The sequence below is a fragment of the Dreissena polymorpha genome, chromosome 5, assembly GCF_020536995.1.
Source record: "Dreissena polymorpha isolate Duluth1 chromosome 5, UMN_Dpol_1.0, whole genome shotgun sequence".
NCBI lineage: Eukaryota > Metazoa > Mollusca > Bivalvia > Myida > Dreissenidae > Dreissena > Dreissena polymorpha.
The window spans coordinates 37292856-37306656 of NC_068359.1; the positions used below are offsets into that span (position 1 = coordinate 37292856).

The 13801-nt window shown below is 36.2% G+C and overlaps 1 protein-coding gene across 8 annotated transcripts in view; it reads right to left on the bottom strand.

Moving 5' to 3' along the window:
* LOC127881595 (dedicator of cytokinesis protein 3-like) overlaps window positions 1-13801 on the bottom strand; it is a 173845-nt gene that overhangs the window by 134829 nt on the left and 25215 nt on the right. For all 8 annotated transcript variants that reach the window (XM_052429588.1, XM_052429589.1, XM_052429591.1 and 5 more), the window contains exons 2-10: window positions 13373-13468; window positions 11250-11290; window positions 8086-8141; window positions 6764-6860; window positions 4016-4164; window positions 3533-3653; window positions 2045-2223; window positions 1092-1173; window positions 508-637 (exon numbers count right to left, since the gene is read on the bottom strand). In XM_052429588.1, coding sequence (XP_052285548.1) covers window positions 508-637; window positions 1092-1173; window positions 2045-2223; window positions 3533-3653; window positions 4016-4164; window positions 6764-6860; window positions 8086-8141; window positions 11250-11290; window positions 13373-13468 — 951 coding nt within the window. The remainder of the gene's footprint in view (window positions 1-507; window positions 638-1091; window positions 1174-2044; window positions 2224-3532; window positions 3654-4015; window positions 4165-6763; window positions 6861-8085; window positions 8142-11249; window positions 11291-13372; window positions 13469-13801) is intronic.

Here is a 13801-nt window from a genome sequence, read left to right on the forward strand (position 1 = left end):
CTAACGTACATACATCTGACAACCCAGGTTACTTAATACTAACGTACATACATCTGACAACCCAGGTTACTCAACACTAATGTACATACATCTGACAACCCAGGTTACTCAACAATAACAAACATACATCTGACAACCCAGGTTACTCAACACTAACATACATGCATCTGACACCCAAGGTAACTCAACATTAAAATACATATATCCCTCACCCCAGGTTACTTAACACTAACATACATACATCCGACACCCCAGGTTACTCAACACTAACATACATACATCTGACACCCCTGGTTACTCTACACTTACATACATACATCCGACACCCTAGGTTACTTAACACTAAAATACATACATATGACACCTAAGGTTACTCAACACTTACATAAAAACATCTGACACCCCAGGTTACTCAACACTTAACATACATACATACGACAACCAGGTAGCTCAACACTAAAATAAAAACATCCAACAACCTAGGTTACGCAACACTAACATACATACCTCCAACCCCCCAGGGCCTCTTGAACGTGGCTCTGTTGTTCTTCTTCTGGTTCTCAGGCTTCATGCTGCCTTTGCGGTAGATCTGCGCCACCAGGTACAGCTCCTTCTCTAGCTCATCACTCGTCAGATCCTGCACGAGAAATACAGATATACTTGTGAAAAACTGGGTGAAATCCCCATGTGCCAAGGTGTCAAGTGATCAACATTTATTTTGGTAACCCTTTACCACTTAGATGGGTATTTTCACGCATTTGTAGTCCCTAAGAAAGTTATATTTTATTAAAGACCTTTCTTTCTAGATTCAAGTGTTTAAGGTTTCATCTCCAAACCTTAGAAACTGATGAGCAGCAAACAGCATAAAACCTGAACAGACTATGAGTTGCTCGCAGGCTGTTCTGGTTTTATGCTGTTTGCACATAGCCATTAACACTTTGCTTCTAAGTGAGAGAGGGTTCAAGTTAAATTCCAACTAGATTCTCAGTTTTTATAGAGGAATTTCCTTGTTCAACTGCTAATCCATCACCAATCAGCCTTTTATCTCTAGAAATCCAAAAAAGTTTGAGAAGACCCAACACTGTACATACTGTAAAGAGGCCATAGTAATCGCCCAGCTTGGACTGGTCTTCCGGACCTCCTTCCTTGGTGTAACATACCATGAACTGCTCCCTACAATGTAACATACCATGAACTGCTCCCTTCAATGTAACATACCATGAACTGCTCCCTACAACGTAATATACCATGAACTGCTCCTTACAATGTAACAGACTTATCAGGGACGACGCTTTCCGCTTTTGTGACATTTCTTCTCTTCTTAGAGAAGATAAAATAAAGGCTGAAAGTTTTGTCCCTGATAAGCATGTGTGATCTTTTTGTAATATATCAGGCAAGGCTTAAAATAATATAACGGCGAGGTTTGCCGAGCCGTTATTTTATTCATGATACATGAATAAATGATACATGAATGAATTTTATTCATGATACATGATACGATACATATGTGATGCAGGACAGATATGACATATGTGATGCAGGACAGATTTACAACATACGTGATGCAGGACAGATTTACAACATACGTGATGCAGGACAGATTTACAACATACGTGATGCAGGACAGATTTACAACATACGTGATGCAGGACAGATTTGCAACATACGTGATGCAGGACAGATTTACAACATACGTGATGCAGGACAGATTTACAACATACGTGATGCAGGACATATTTACAACATACGTGATGCAGGACAGATTTACAACATACGTGATGCAGGACAGATTTACAACATATGTGATGCAGGACAGATTTACAACATACGTGATGCAGGACAGATTTACAACATATGTGATGCAGGACAGATTTACACATACGTGATGCAGGACAGATTTACAACATACGTGATGCAGGACAGATTTACAACATACATGATGCAGGACAGATTTACAACATACATGATGCAGGACAGATTTACAACATACATGATGCAGGACAGATTTGCAACATACATGATGCAGGACAGATTTACAACATACGTGATGCAGGACAGATGCCCGTCCTTGACCTGATACAGGGACAGCATGGTCTCAGAGGGATCGCCCACATTACAACCAAAGTTCTTGAAAGAGATCAGCAGGTGATGGGTGATTATCCCCAATTCCGCTATTACCTCCCCTTTGGAGGACTTCTGCCGCTTGGTTGTGTGCCGTTTCGGCTAAATGACATGAAAACAAAAAATTACGACATGACATTTGGTCTAAATGGCATAAAAAAAAATCAACTTAAATTAAAGAAATTTTAATTTTAAGATTTGTTTTCTCCAAATGATAACCAGGTTCCTAAAAGCCATCTGAAGATTAATTAAAATGCGGCTGGTTCAAATTCAAGCAAGTTTGTATCATTGTTTTTGGCTTCAGGTAGCATAACAAAAATTTGGAATAACCTGGAAAAACTGCTTTTTAAATTTTACTTTTACAATACATGAATGTGTAAACTTCAAAACAGTTCATTGACAGACTTGTATTCATTGTATTCATAGTTGTGAAGTAAAGAGATAGTATAAATGAAATTAATCACAGACAAGAAGTTTACATTATTTCCATTTGTACTCAAACTATAATATTTTATTGATATACAAGATATATATATGCGAGACCCCCCCCCCCCCAAAAAAAAAAATCCAATAATAAATTTTACCCTTATAACATATTTTTCTTAAATTATATATTGACATGCATTTTTCACTTTAGATCAATATGTGGTTGCCATATGAATTTTGAGAAACCTAGTAACAGGGCAAATCTTACACAGCAAAAAAGTGTCTTTTGTTTAGAAATTATTTTTTTCTTAAATAAATAAATAAGCAAATAAGCGCAATTCTTGAGAAACATTAATCATCAGTAAATGATGTGATTTCTGATTCTGATGTCATTTAGGGTATATGATTTAAACAAATGTTTCTTGTTCTGATAAAACTGGGCATAATACATGTGCATAAAGTGTTGTCCCAGATTAGCCTGTGCAGTCCACACAGGCTAATCAGGGACGACACTTTCAGCCTAAATTTGATTTTCGGTAAGGAGGGACTTCCTTGAAACTAAAAATACCATTAAAGCGGAAAGTGTCGTCCCTGATTAGCCTGTGCAGTCCGCACCGGCTAATCAGGGACGACACTTTCCGCACATGAATTAAGCCCAGTTTTCTCAGAACAAGACACATATGAGCCTCAATCTGGGAAAACAGAGCTTTATGCATATGCAAAAAGTGCCAACCCACAGGCATATCTGGGATTACACTTTGCACTTTTATGGAATTTTTTGTTCGAAGGAAATCTCTTCAAAATGAAAAATCCAGACTAGCGGAAAGTGTCTCCCCTGATTAGCCTGTGCGGACTGCACAAGCTTATCTTGTTCAAAGGAAGTTATAATACACAAGCTAGTCTGGGACGACACTTTATGCACATGCATTAAACCCCGTTTTCCCAGGGCGAGGCTCGAATGCATTAAAAGGAGCTGGAAGTGCACCTTGTCATCCTGGGCTATCTCGGCACTGTTCATATGAATTCTGTACAGGTTACACACGCTGCAGCAGTCAACATCCACTTGTTCACCATCAATGCGCGGAACCAGATCGATACCCAATTTACTAAAATTAAAATAATACGCACATGCATGATGTCCGCAGAAACACCAATTATCATTTATTATCAAATAAATTATCAAAAACTTTAGTTTTTGATTTGCATTTTATGCACATTCACATAAAAAAGCAAGGCTATTGTTAATATAAAGCATCAAATTCATTCTTAACATGTTCAATACATTATTTTCCCTAATAAATCCTGATAATGATGAGATTAAATATAATAAAATAATCGTGCATAAATATGTACTATGCCTCACTCTATAACCGGAAAACCGCTTTGAAAATTTCTTTCCTTTAATATATAAATGAAAAAGAACAGTACACTTTGGCAAACAATTGGAACTTCTGAATCATTCACATACGCATTTCCCCAGTCAATTATGCTGACTATATCTCTACGTATATCTCGAGCGTCTGTGGAAGACAGGGTATCATTTATGAGCTGGCTCCGTAAGTTGATCAGTTCTTCAACGTTCTGTCTCACCTTCGCCAGTAGAACACTTTTCTCACCCTGAAATTTATTGTTTGATTAACTTTTTTGTAACAAAAGAGAGGCAAACATAAGTAAATGGAATCAACTTAATATCTGTATGGGTCAGGTGAAACTTGCTCTGTGAAAATCATGCGTATTGCGTGTGTGTAAAGGGTTGACCTAGATAGGGTGGGACGACCTTTTACATGTCCCGAAAAAAAACACAACAGTTTCACAGAGCCAGGCTCGATTTAATTTCTCTATAATTTATGTGAAATGACAGAATTTAATGATTCTGTGCTGAATGGGACTTATTTCTGTAGAAAAAATTAAAAAGAACCAGACTATTTGAAAAATAATTCTCTTTTAAAATGATTATCCTAAATACTGTAAAATCATTATTACAAGTATTCTGGGAAATTAAATTTGGTTGGTTTTGTGGGTTGGCTAATCCACAAATTTAACAAAAAAACATTAGAAATAAATGACAGACACAAATTCCTCTTTAAAAAAAAATCAGAATCCAACAAGATGTGTTTGTGAAACACAATGTCCCCCTATATGATGTTTGACCTTGAAGGATGACCTTGACCTTGTGAAGGATGACCTTGACCTTGACCTTTCACCACTCAAAATGTGCAGCTCCATGAGATACACATGCATGCCAAATATCAAGTTGCTATCTTTAATATTGCAAAAGTATTCATAAAATAAGTGATTTGGGCCACATATATTTGACCTCTGACCTTGAAGGATGACCTTGACCTTTCACCACTCAAAATGTGCAGCTCCATGTGATGCACATGCATGCCAAATATCAAGTTGCTATCTTCAATATTGCAAAAGTATTTATAAAATAAGCGATTTGGGCCACATATATTTGACCTCTGACCTTGAAGGATGACCTTGACCTTTCACCACTCAAAATGTGCAGCTCCATGAGATACACATGCATGCCAAATATCAAGTTGCTATCTTAAATATTGCAAAAGTATTCATAAAATGAGCGATTTTGGCCACATATATTTGACCTCTGACCTTGAAGGATGACCTTGACCTTGAACTTTCACCACTCAAAATGTGCAGCTTCATGAGATACACATGCATGCCAAATATGAAGTTGCTATCTTCAATATAACAAAAGTTATTGCAAAATGTTAAAGTTGGCGCAAACAAACCAACAGACCAACAGACAGGGCAAAAACAATATGTCCCCCACTATAGTAGTGGGGGACATAAAAATGTATGTGTCCTTGAAAAGTCATTGTTTAACCACAAAATTTAATAAGTGATTTTGAAGTAATACTAGACTGTATGGCTTATACCCCATTCACAAATAAGTAACTGCCACCTTCCAGTTAGCAGTTTGCTTTTCATGCTGAAACAACTTAAATAAATACATTAATTAATTAATTAAGTGAATAACAAGAGCTGTCTCCATAGGATGACATATGCCCCCGATAAACACTTTGATAGAAGTTATGAGCATTTTTCGAAACCTAAACACATTTTTCGAAACCTAAACGCGGACCCTAAGTTCAAGGTCAAAGGGGTCAAAATTTGTGTGCGTATGGAAAGGCCTTGTCCATATATACATGCATACCAAATATGAATGTTACATCTGAAGCGACATAGAAGTTATGAGCATTTTTTTAAACCTAAACGCATAGTGTGACGGACAGACTATATACTCTCCTTCGGGGGAATAAAAACTGGGCCATCTTTTCGTGGGATCAGAAAGAATAGAAACATGTTGCCAGGATGCTGTCAAAGTGCCGGATGGCATTTTCTTGCAAATATTCAGTGGCTGAAATTTTGACAGAAACGCCAGAGGTGGTAATCATGTGACAAACATAATGGCAATGCCCATGCCAAAACAGGTATTTTTCTCAGTTTTACATCCTTTAATACTTGTTTTAATTGTTTAAATGCAGCTCACTTTCCAGCCATATCAGCAAGAAAGTGATAAGCGTTTATTTGGTATTAATATTTGCTTATTAATCTGACTCTACTCACTACAAATTTTCAAGCAGGAGCTGGGAAGGCCCATGTTCAAACTTGGCCTTAAGATCATCTAGATACAACTTCTGACCAAGTTTGGTGAAGATCGGATGAAAACTACTTGAATTAGAGAGCGGACAACATGCTAAATGTTTAAAACGCACTTAGTGACCCAGTGACCTAGTTTTTGACCCGGCAAGGCTCATGTTCGAACTTGGCCTAGACATCATGTAGATACAACTTCTGACCAAGTTTGGTGAAGATCGGATGAAAACTACTTTAATTACAGAGCGGACAACATGCTGAATGTTTAAAACGCACTAAGAGACCCCGTGACCTAGTTTTTGACCCGGCAAGGCCCATGTTCGAACTTTTGCCTAGACATCATGTAGATACAACTTCTGACCAAGTTTGGTGAAGATCCGATGAAAACTACTTGAATTAGAGAGCGGACACTTAATACGGACCGACAGACAGAACGACCGACAGACAAGTTCACTCCTATATACCCCCCTAAACTTCGTTTGTGGGGGTATACAAATATTCTTGGAGGAAAAGGCCCTATCTAAAAGACCCTATGAGGTTAACTACTTGTTTCTTCTAGTAACTCGATCTACTCTCGAAGCATAATACCTACCGTAGCTAGCTGTTTCCACATGTGACTCCACTCCCACAATACGTATGACACTTCCCTCGCCATGTGATCTTCTACAGGCTTCACTGTTTCGTACAACCTAACACGGGAATCAAGACTAAATTAAATATCTAATCAAAAACAGATATTGTTTAGCATTGCCTATTATATTGCAAGCAAATGTGTAAAATTTTGATTTCATGGCATGTCAGTCGTTCAAAAAAGCAACATACCTAAATGTGAACATTCTTTATCCCTTTACCCCATAAAACGCAAAGTGAAAATGGCTTTTGTAACCAGCCTTAAACCAGATCAGCCTGCGAGTAACTCGCAGTCTGTTCAGGTTTTATGCTGTTTGCTGCTCATCAGTAACTAAGGGTTGTAAATGAAGCCTTTAAAACTTGTATTTAGTAAGAAAGGTATTTAATTAAATGTAACTTTCTAAGGGACTACAAATGCATCAAAATACCTATCTAAGTGGTAAAGGGTTAAGGTTAGCCGCGCCCTGGCAAACCTGTCATAATGCAGTCTGGAAAGGCTAATAAGGGGACTATAATTTCTGGCTAGACTAGATTTTTGTTGAAACAAATGTTTTCCTTTAAACAAAAAATTCCAGTAAAATTGAATAAGTTTATCAAGAACACATGCATTAAGCACTGTCAAATAAACAATGAACAAATAAAAAATGAACAGCTCTCTGGCAGAACGGGACTAAATGCATGTGCGTAAACTGTCGTCCCAGACTAGCATGTGCAGTAAGGCTAATCTGGGACAACACGTTCCGCCTTGACTTAAATTTCATTTAGAAGAGACTTTAATTGTTTTTTTTAAAAGCCATTTAAGTGGAAAGTGTCAGTAACCTGTGTGGACTGCACAGGCTAATCTTGAATGACACTTTACCCACATGCATTATAAGACTTATTACCAAGAGTGAGGCTCGTACCATAAAGAAAACGAGCCTCACCAGAACCAAAGCCTGCGAATTTGTCTATCTGCACAATTTCAAACTTATCTCTCACACTCTTTGGTGCAAATCAGTTCTTTTGTATCATATTGGACAGAGCAGAGAATATATCTATGGAAGAATTGGCTTTCAGTACTGAAAACCAGCACTGACAGGGGTTGAGAGCTTTTAATGAGAAGAGGACCATTTTGAAGAAGTTTAACACTGAAATTATTTATTTTCCTAATTTTCAGAGGAGAAAAGTGATACATGAAATGAGGTTCCCCTAACAGGCTTAGGTCTTGCAAACCTTTTAATGCCTAATATAATTATTTATATAATTAAAGAGGCGTTTCTTATCTAAAAATTCTGTTTCTCTTACCCATTGTTTTCCACTGTACATTTCTTGATGTGTATTATTGATGCTGGAAATATACCCTTCAAAAGAAAACATAAGTTCAAGTTGAACAATAAAACAAAAGCAATGCCAAGGTCATTTTAGAGTGTCTGACTTAGCCATGCAGACCATATTTATAATATGCATCTAGGATGTCTTTTCATTTAAAAGAGAAGTGAAGACTTCTAAATGTATTTGAGCAAACACATATTGAAGGATGAATTATTTTCATAAAAAGCAATCTTGAAACTTCATGTATAATTAGTCTTTCTTAATACCTTATTTTAAGTATTTCATTTTTTAAATATCAAACATTCTAGTTTGAGTAATAATATCAAACACTGTACATGCTGAGCATCATGGACAAAATGGGTCTCGTGCCGTATGAGGCCAGGGTAGGTCGAGCTCTGGCTGGTCAAGAGTAACCCTGTCCGCCAATGATACCACTAAGCCATGCATGACTTTATAGCAGACAGGGTATGTGGGAATGCGCAGTCCAGTATTGAGCTACGCTGCCTGCATATGGCACACGACCAATTTTACTTCATTGAATTCAACATGAATTCGATTGTGCTCAAGTTTGTAGCTATATGCATACTTGACACATTTTTATTAAAATTAAAGCAATTGTGAGTGTATCATATAAATATCAATCATAATCCCTTTAAACATGGATAAAGAATAAAAAACCTTTTGTCTTACACAATTAAATACACCAATGCACCAAACACTATAAAAGGACACAAGATTATCAGTAAAAAAGAGGACCCCATGATGTGCCTTTCCATTTAATAATTATGGATAAATTGTTCATAAATTGGCAATTATTTCCCGAAAACCCCACGGAGTTGAACAACATGACAAACTGCAAGGTCCCCGTGGTGTACTGGATATGGTGTCCGTCTAGCAACCAGAAGGTCACGGGTTTGATCCCTACAATGGGAGCACTCTCCCACAAAGACAACAAGTACTGGTTCTAGGCCCAATAAAATGGACTCGATCGCGTTTCAATAAGCTTGAGGCTTTCAATGCAATCCAGCTAAAATAAATAGGTTTAAAACAAACTGCATGTCCACCCAGTAGGGCTAGTGCACATTAAGTTTCATCAATTCGGGTCGTTAGAGTCCCTGATATCATACACAGAACTGTAAAATTCAATAGAAAATGTCATTTCATTATTCAAAGGGCAAATAGTCCATGAAAAACTATTGGGATTTTGCATGTGAAGTGCCATAACATTCAGATAATTAGTGTCTGGTATCAGTCACAGAAAGCAATTTTTACTGAAAGTGGAAGCATATAAATGTTCATCAAAGCCTGACCAAAGTCTGATATAAATTCCTGAGAAATCGCGCTGAAACAAACATCCATTTTAAAATGACATTAATAAACAAAGGGTAATAACTGTCTCAACACCGCATAACAGGTGCCACACTCGGCTGCGAAAGTTGTCAGATTTTTTTTTTAGATGTCACAGTGACCTTGACCTTTGACCTAGTGACCCAACAAGAGATGTGTTTGTCAGATACACAATGCCCCCTACTGCGCCACTTTGAAATAAAGTTTCAATTAATCATTTGGCAGGTATAGACATCATCTCCCTTTAAAGCCTTATTACTTCCCTTGGATTTTGTCCAATCCAACAGGGGGGGGGGGGGGAAGGTCTGTATACAGTCAAAATTGACCAAGTCAGACATCACTGACAACCAAGGCCTGTGGTTTATCAAAGAGATCATAGCCAGAGTCGATCATGTATCTATGGACATATGTCCACATGTATGTAATGAACATCAAAGAAATTATAATTATATCATTTAAAAAAAAAACTTTGACAAATCAATCATTTGAGTTATAAATAATCAAAATAATAAATCTGTACAGTAACTGTGAAAAGAACTTCAATTCTTGGTAAGGAAATATATAATATGAGATTTATAATTATATAAATTACTTCCCTTGAAAATAATTGTCTCTAACAAATCTCTATTTTTAGTAGCAAATAATTAAAAGCCACTACCAAGACTGTGATTGACCACTCAAATGTGCAGCTCCATGAGATACACATGCATGCCAAATATATAAAGTGGCTATGTTCAATATTGAATAATTTTCTCCCCTTTTAAAGCTTGTTACTTCCCTTAAATTTGTATTTTTTACCATAGACCGTAAAGAATGACCATGACCTTTTACCACAATGTGTTTGTCAGAAACACAATGCCGCCTACTGCGCCGCTTTGATTTATTTAACAAAAATATATACATGGGCAGGTCAGATAACTATGTCCATTTAAAGCTTATTACTTCCCTTGACTTTGTTTTTTTTCGACCCCAGACCAAGGATGATGTTCACCTTGAAATTTTACCACTTAAAATGTGCAGCTCCATGAGATACACATGCATGCCAAATATCAAAGTGCTTTCTTCAATAGTTAAAAAGTTATGGCCAAGGTTTAAGCACGACGCCTACGGCGGACGGCGGTTGGCGGACGACGAGCTGGCTATGACAATAGCATGGGTTTTCTCCGAAAACAGCCTCTCTAAAAATCATTTTACCGGAACCATCCGACAGGATGCCCTTGTCCACCATATAAGGCTGCTGCATAGCAAGTTTAGATCACCTTTGCATCATTTGAGTCTGAGATCTCACTGGGAGGGTTGAAGACTCAATCCAAAAATGACATTCATAATCAAGGGGCAAAAAATCCATGAAAAATCACTGGACTGAAACGACCGGACAATGATACGCATGTCAACCATATAGGGATGGTGCATATTGAGTTTCATCAAATTCTTAAATGCCTGAGATCTCAATGGGAATTGAAAAAAGAACATATTTATAATCCAAGGGCAATAACTAACTGAGCAATCATTGGACCATTGGATGTTGCAATGCAAGTTTCATCAACATAAGTGTCTGACATCTCAGGAACTAAAAAGAGCGGAAAGGCTGACATCTAGAATGATCAAAATGAATATCACGATAGACCCAGACCAAAAATGCTTTAAAAATTAGAAATCAGACAGAGAGACGAAGCAGTGACATTATGCTCTGCCCTTTTGGGGACCATAGTTATACTATCACAAGTTATATCTCCATATTCAATGGAAAGTTGTTGGACATCAATGTATATTACTAAAGTTGTAAATACCACTTTTTCTTTGTTCTTCATGGTTGTACCTCGATACCATGCTGGAAAACAAGAAAACAACAGAATAACAAATGTTTATTTTAAGTTTGTTTTTTTTAATTTACAGTAAGTTTAGTAAATATGTATGTCTCTACTATTAAAGTTGTGAATTTTGTTCCTTCAATTTCCTCAAAATGTGCCAAAGTTGTTCAATCTTGTGCAATATTTTAAAGGGATCTTTTCACGGTTTGAAAAATTGACAAAATTGAAAGAAGTTATTTCAGATTCGCAAATTTTCGGTTAAGTTATGATATTTGTGAGAAAACAGTATAACTGAACATTTGTCATGGTCTAATAAAGCCATTATATGCATCTTTTGACGATTTAAAAACCTAAAAATTATAAAGCGTTGCAACACGAAACGATTGAATAATTTGGAGAGTTCTGTTGTTGTCATTTAAATTTGTGAAACAACGAAGATTGCTTATAAAACATATAGAATACGCACTTTATGTATGATTGGCAGGATAGCTCAGTTGGCTAATGCACTTTTACTTAAGGATTCCGGGGGTCACTGGTTTGAGCCCTGCTGCAGGCTATACTTTTTTTTCCTTTTTATAAATTTAGTTTGGATTTTTTACTGGAGCTTTTAAAATTTAATGATTACATTTATCAATATAAAAGCATTTAATGACAAACTTCAAAACATGCCAAAATCTGTGAAAAGGCCCCTTTAATTGGTTGATCATCAGGGCTTGAATCTAGGTATTAAGTTTTAAAGGCCTATTTTCCAAAAGTTGGATATTCGAAGTCTGGAGAAATTTTGGGGAAGTTTGTTCTATACTTCCATAAATGTTATTTGGAAGTACAAGGAAGACTATTGACTTTCTAGATTTGAACTTTCATGTTTTGCATGCCTATTTGAGTAGGTTCTATAAAAAGAATGACAGTCATGGCTTAACCAAACAAAACTGCACAGCTTAATTTTTTTTATTTGTATTGCCATGCTTTGTATCATATTGGAATACATCTATCATGTTAAAAAGAAATCTTTATAAATGTCATGATTTATGACTGATGTCTCAACATAAAAATACTAGTCCATTATTTATTTTTGAAAAACTTAATATAAATTGCGTCCTTAAGTTATTGTGTAATCTTTAAATGGGCCAACATACCCATATATGCCTGACATCACATAAATTTATTTTTGTTTTCAACTGATTTTCAGTAATAGTTTGTACATATTGCATCAATCTAAAAACAGTGTTTGATGCGCACACAATTAAATACTTTAACCAACATTATAGACCAATAAAATTTTGTCAGTTGGTAAGGCATATTTATAGAAATGTTATAGATCTAGTACAAATACTATTTAAGAATGATATTGTATTGCATAACATCATATCAGTTTAATTTTAACAAAAAACGTTTCGCTAAATTGTCATATCTGATAAAATTATGTGAGCCAAACACTTCTGAGTTGGATGGGAAGGAAGACAGCACGTTTTTTATAAACACGTTTTTGAAATCTGTTCATGGATAAATTTAAGACAACTAAATGACTATACATGTATTAGGCAGAAAATTAATACAGTAACGTTTTTCGTAATATAGGACAAACAAAATAGTGAAGACTTTCCAAATTAAGGGATTTCAATCCAAAATATAATGGACTAATATGAATTTAGGAATTACTTGAAAACTTGCAATAAAGTTTTGAGATTCTAATAGGTCAAAATGAATGTTTTGTGTAAAACAGATGTTTGTTAATAGAAATTTAACTGACCCATAAAAATGAAATGAAATACTGTTGAAAATGGGCCTTGGCAAAAATCCAAATAAAAACAATTGTTCATGTTAATTTTGGCTTTGATTCTTACTGGTTGCTCCAGAAAACTGGGCTAAATGCAAGGGCATTAAGTTTTGCCCCATATAAGCCTATGTGATCTGCACAGGCTAATCAAGAATGACACTTTCCATCTAAACTGGATTTTCTTTTAGAAGAGACTTCATGTATAGAAAAATTTCGGAAAGTGTAATTCCTTATTAGCCTTTGCAGTCTGCACAGGCTAATCTGGAACAAAAATGCATGCACATGCATTAAGCCAATTTTTAACAAAACATCTTTATATTCCTACCTGTGGGTCCGGATCCATACTTCTCCAGAATATGTACGGTGTCGCCCACCTGAATAGCCAAAGATTTGGACTGGTCTCCTGCATAGTTGCCCACCGCTGTAAGTAGAAACATACTAAATAGAAACATTCTGGTTTGAGCATAGTTGCCCATGGGTGCAAATAGAAACATGCTGATTTGAGCATAAATGTCCATGGCTGCAAATAGAAACATACTGATTTGAGCATAGTTGTCCATGGCTGCAAATAGAAACATACTGATTTGAGCATAAATGTCCATGGGTGCAAATAGAAACATACTGATTTGAGCATAGTTGTCCATGGGTGCAAATAGAAACATACTGATTTGAGCATAGTTGTCCATGGGTGCAAATAGAAACATACTGATTTGAGCATAGTTGTCCATGGATGCAAATAGAAACATACTGATTT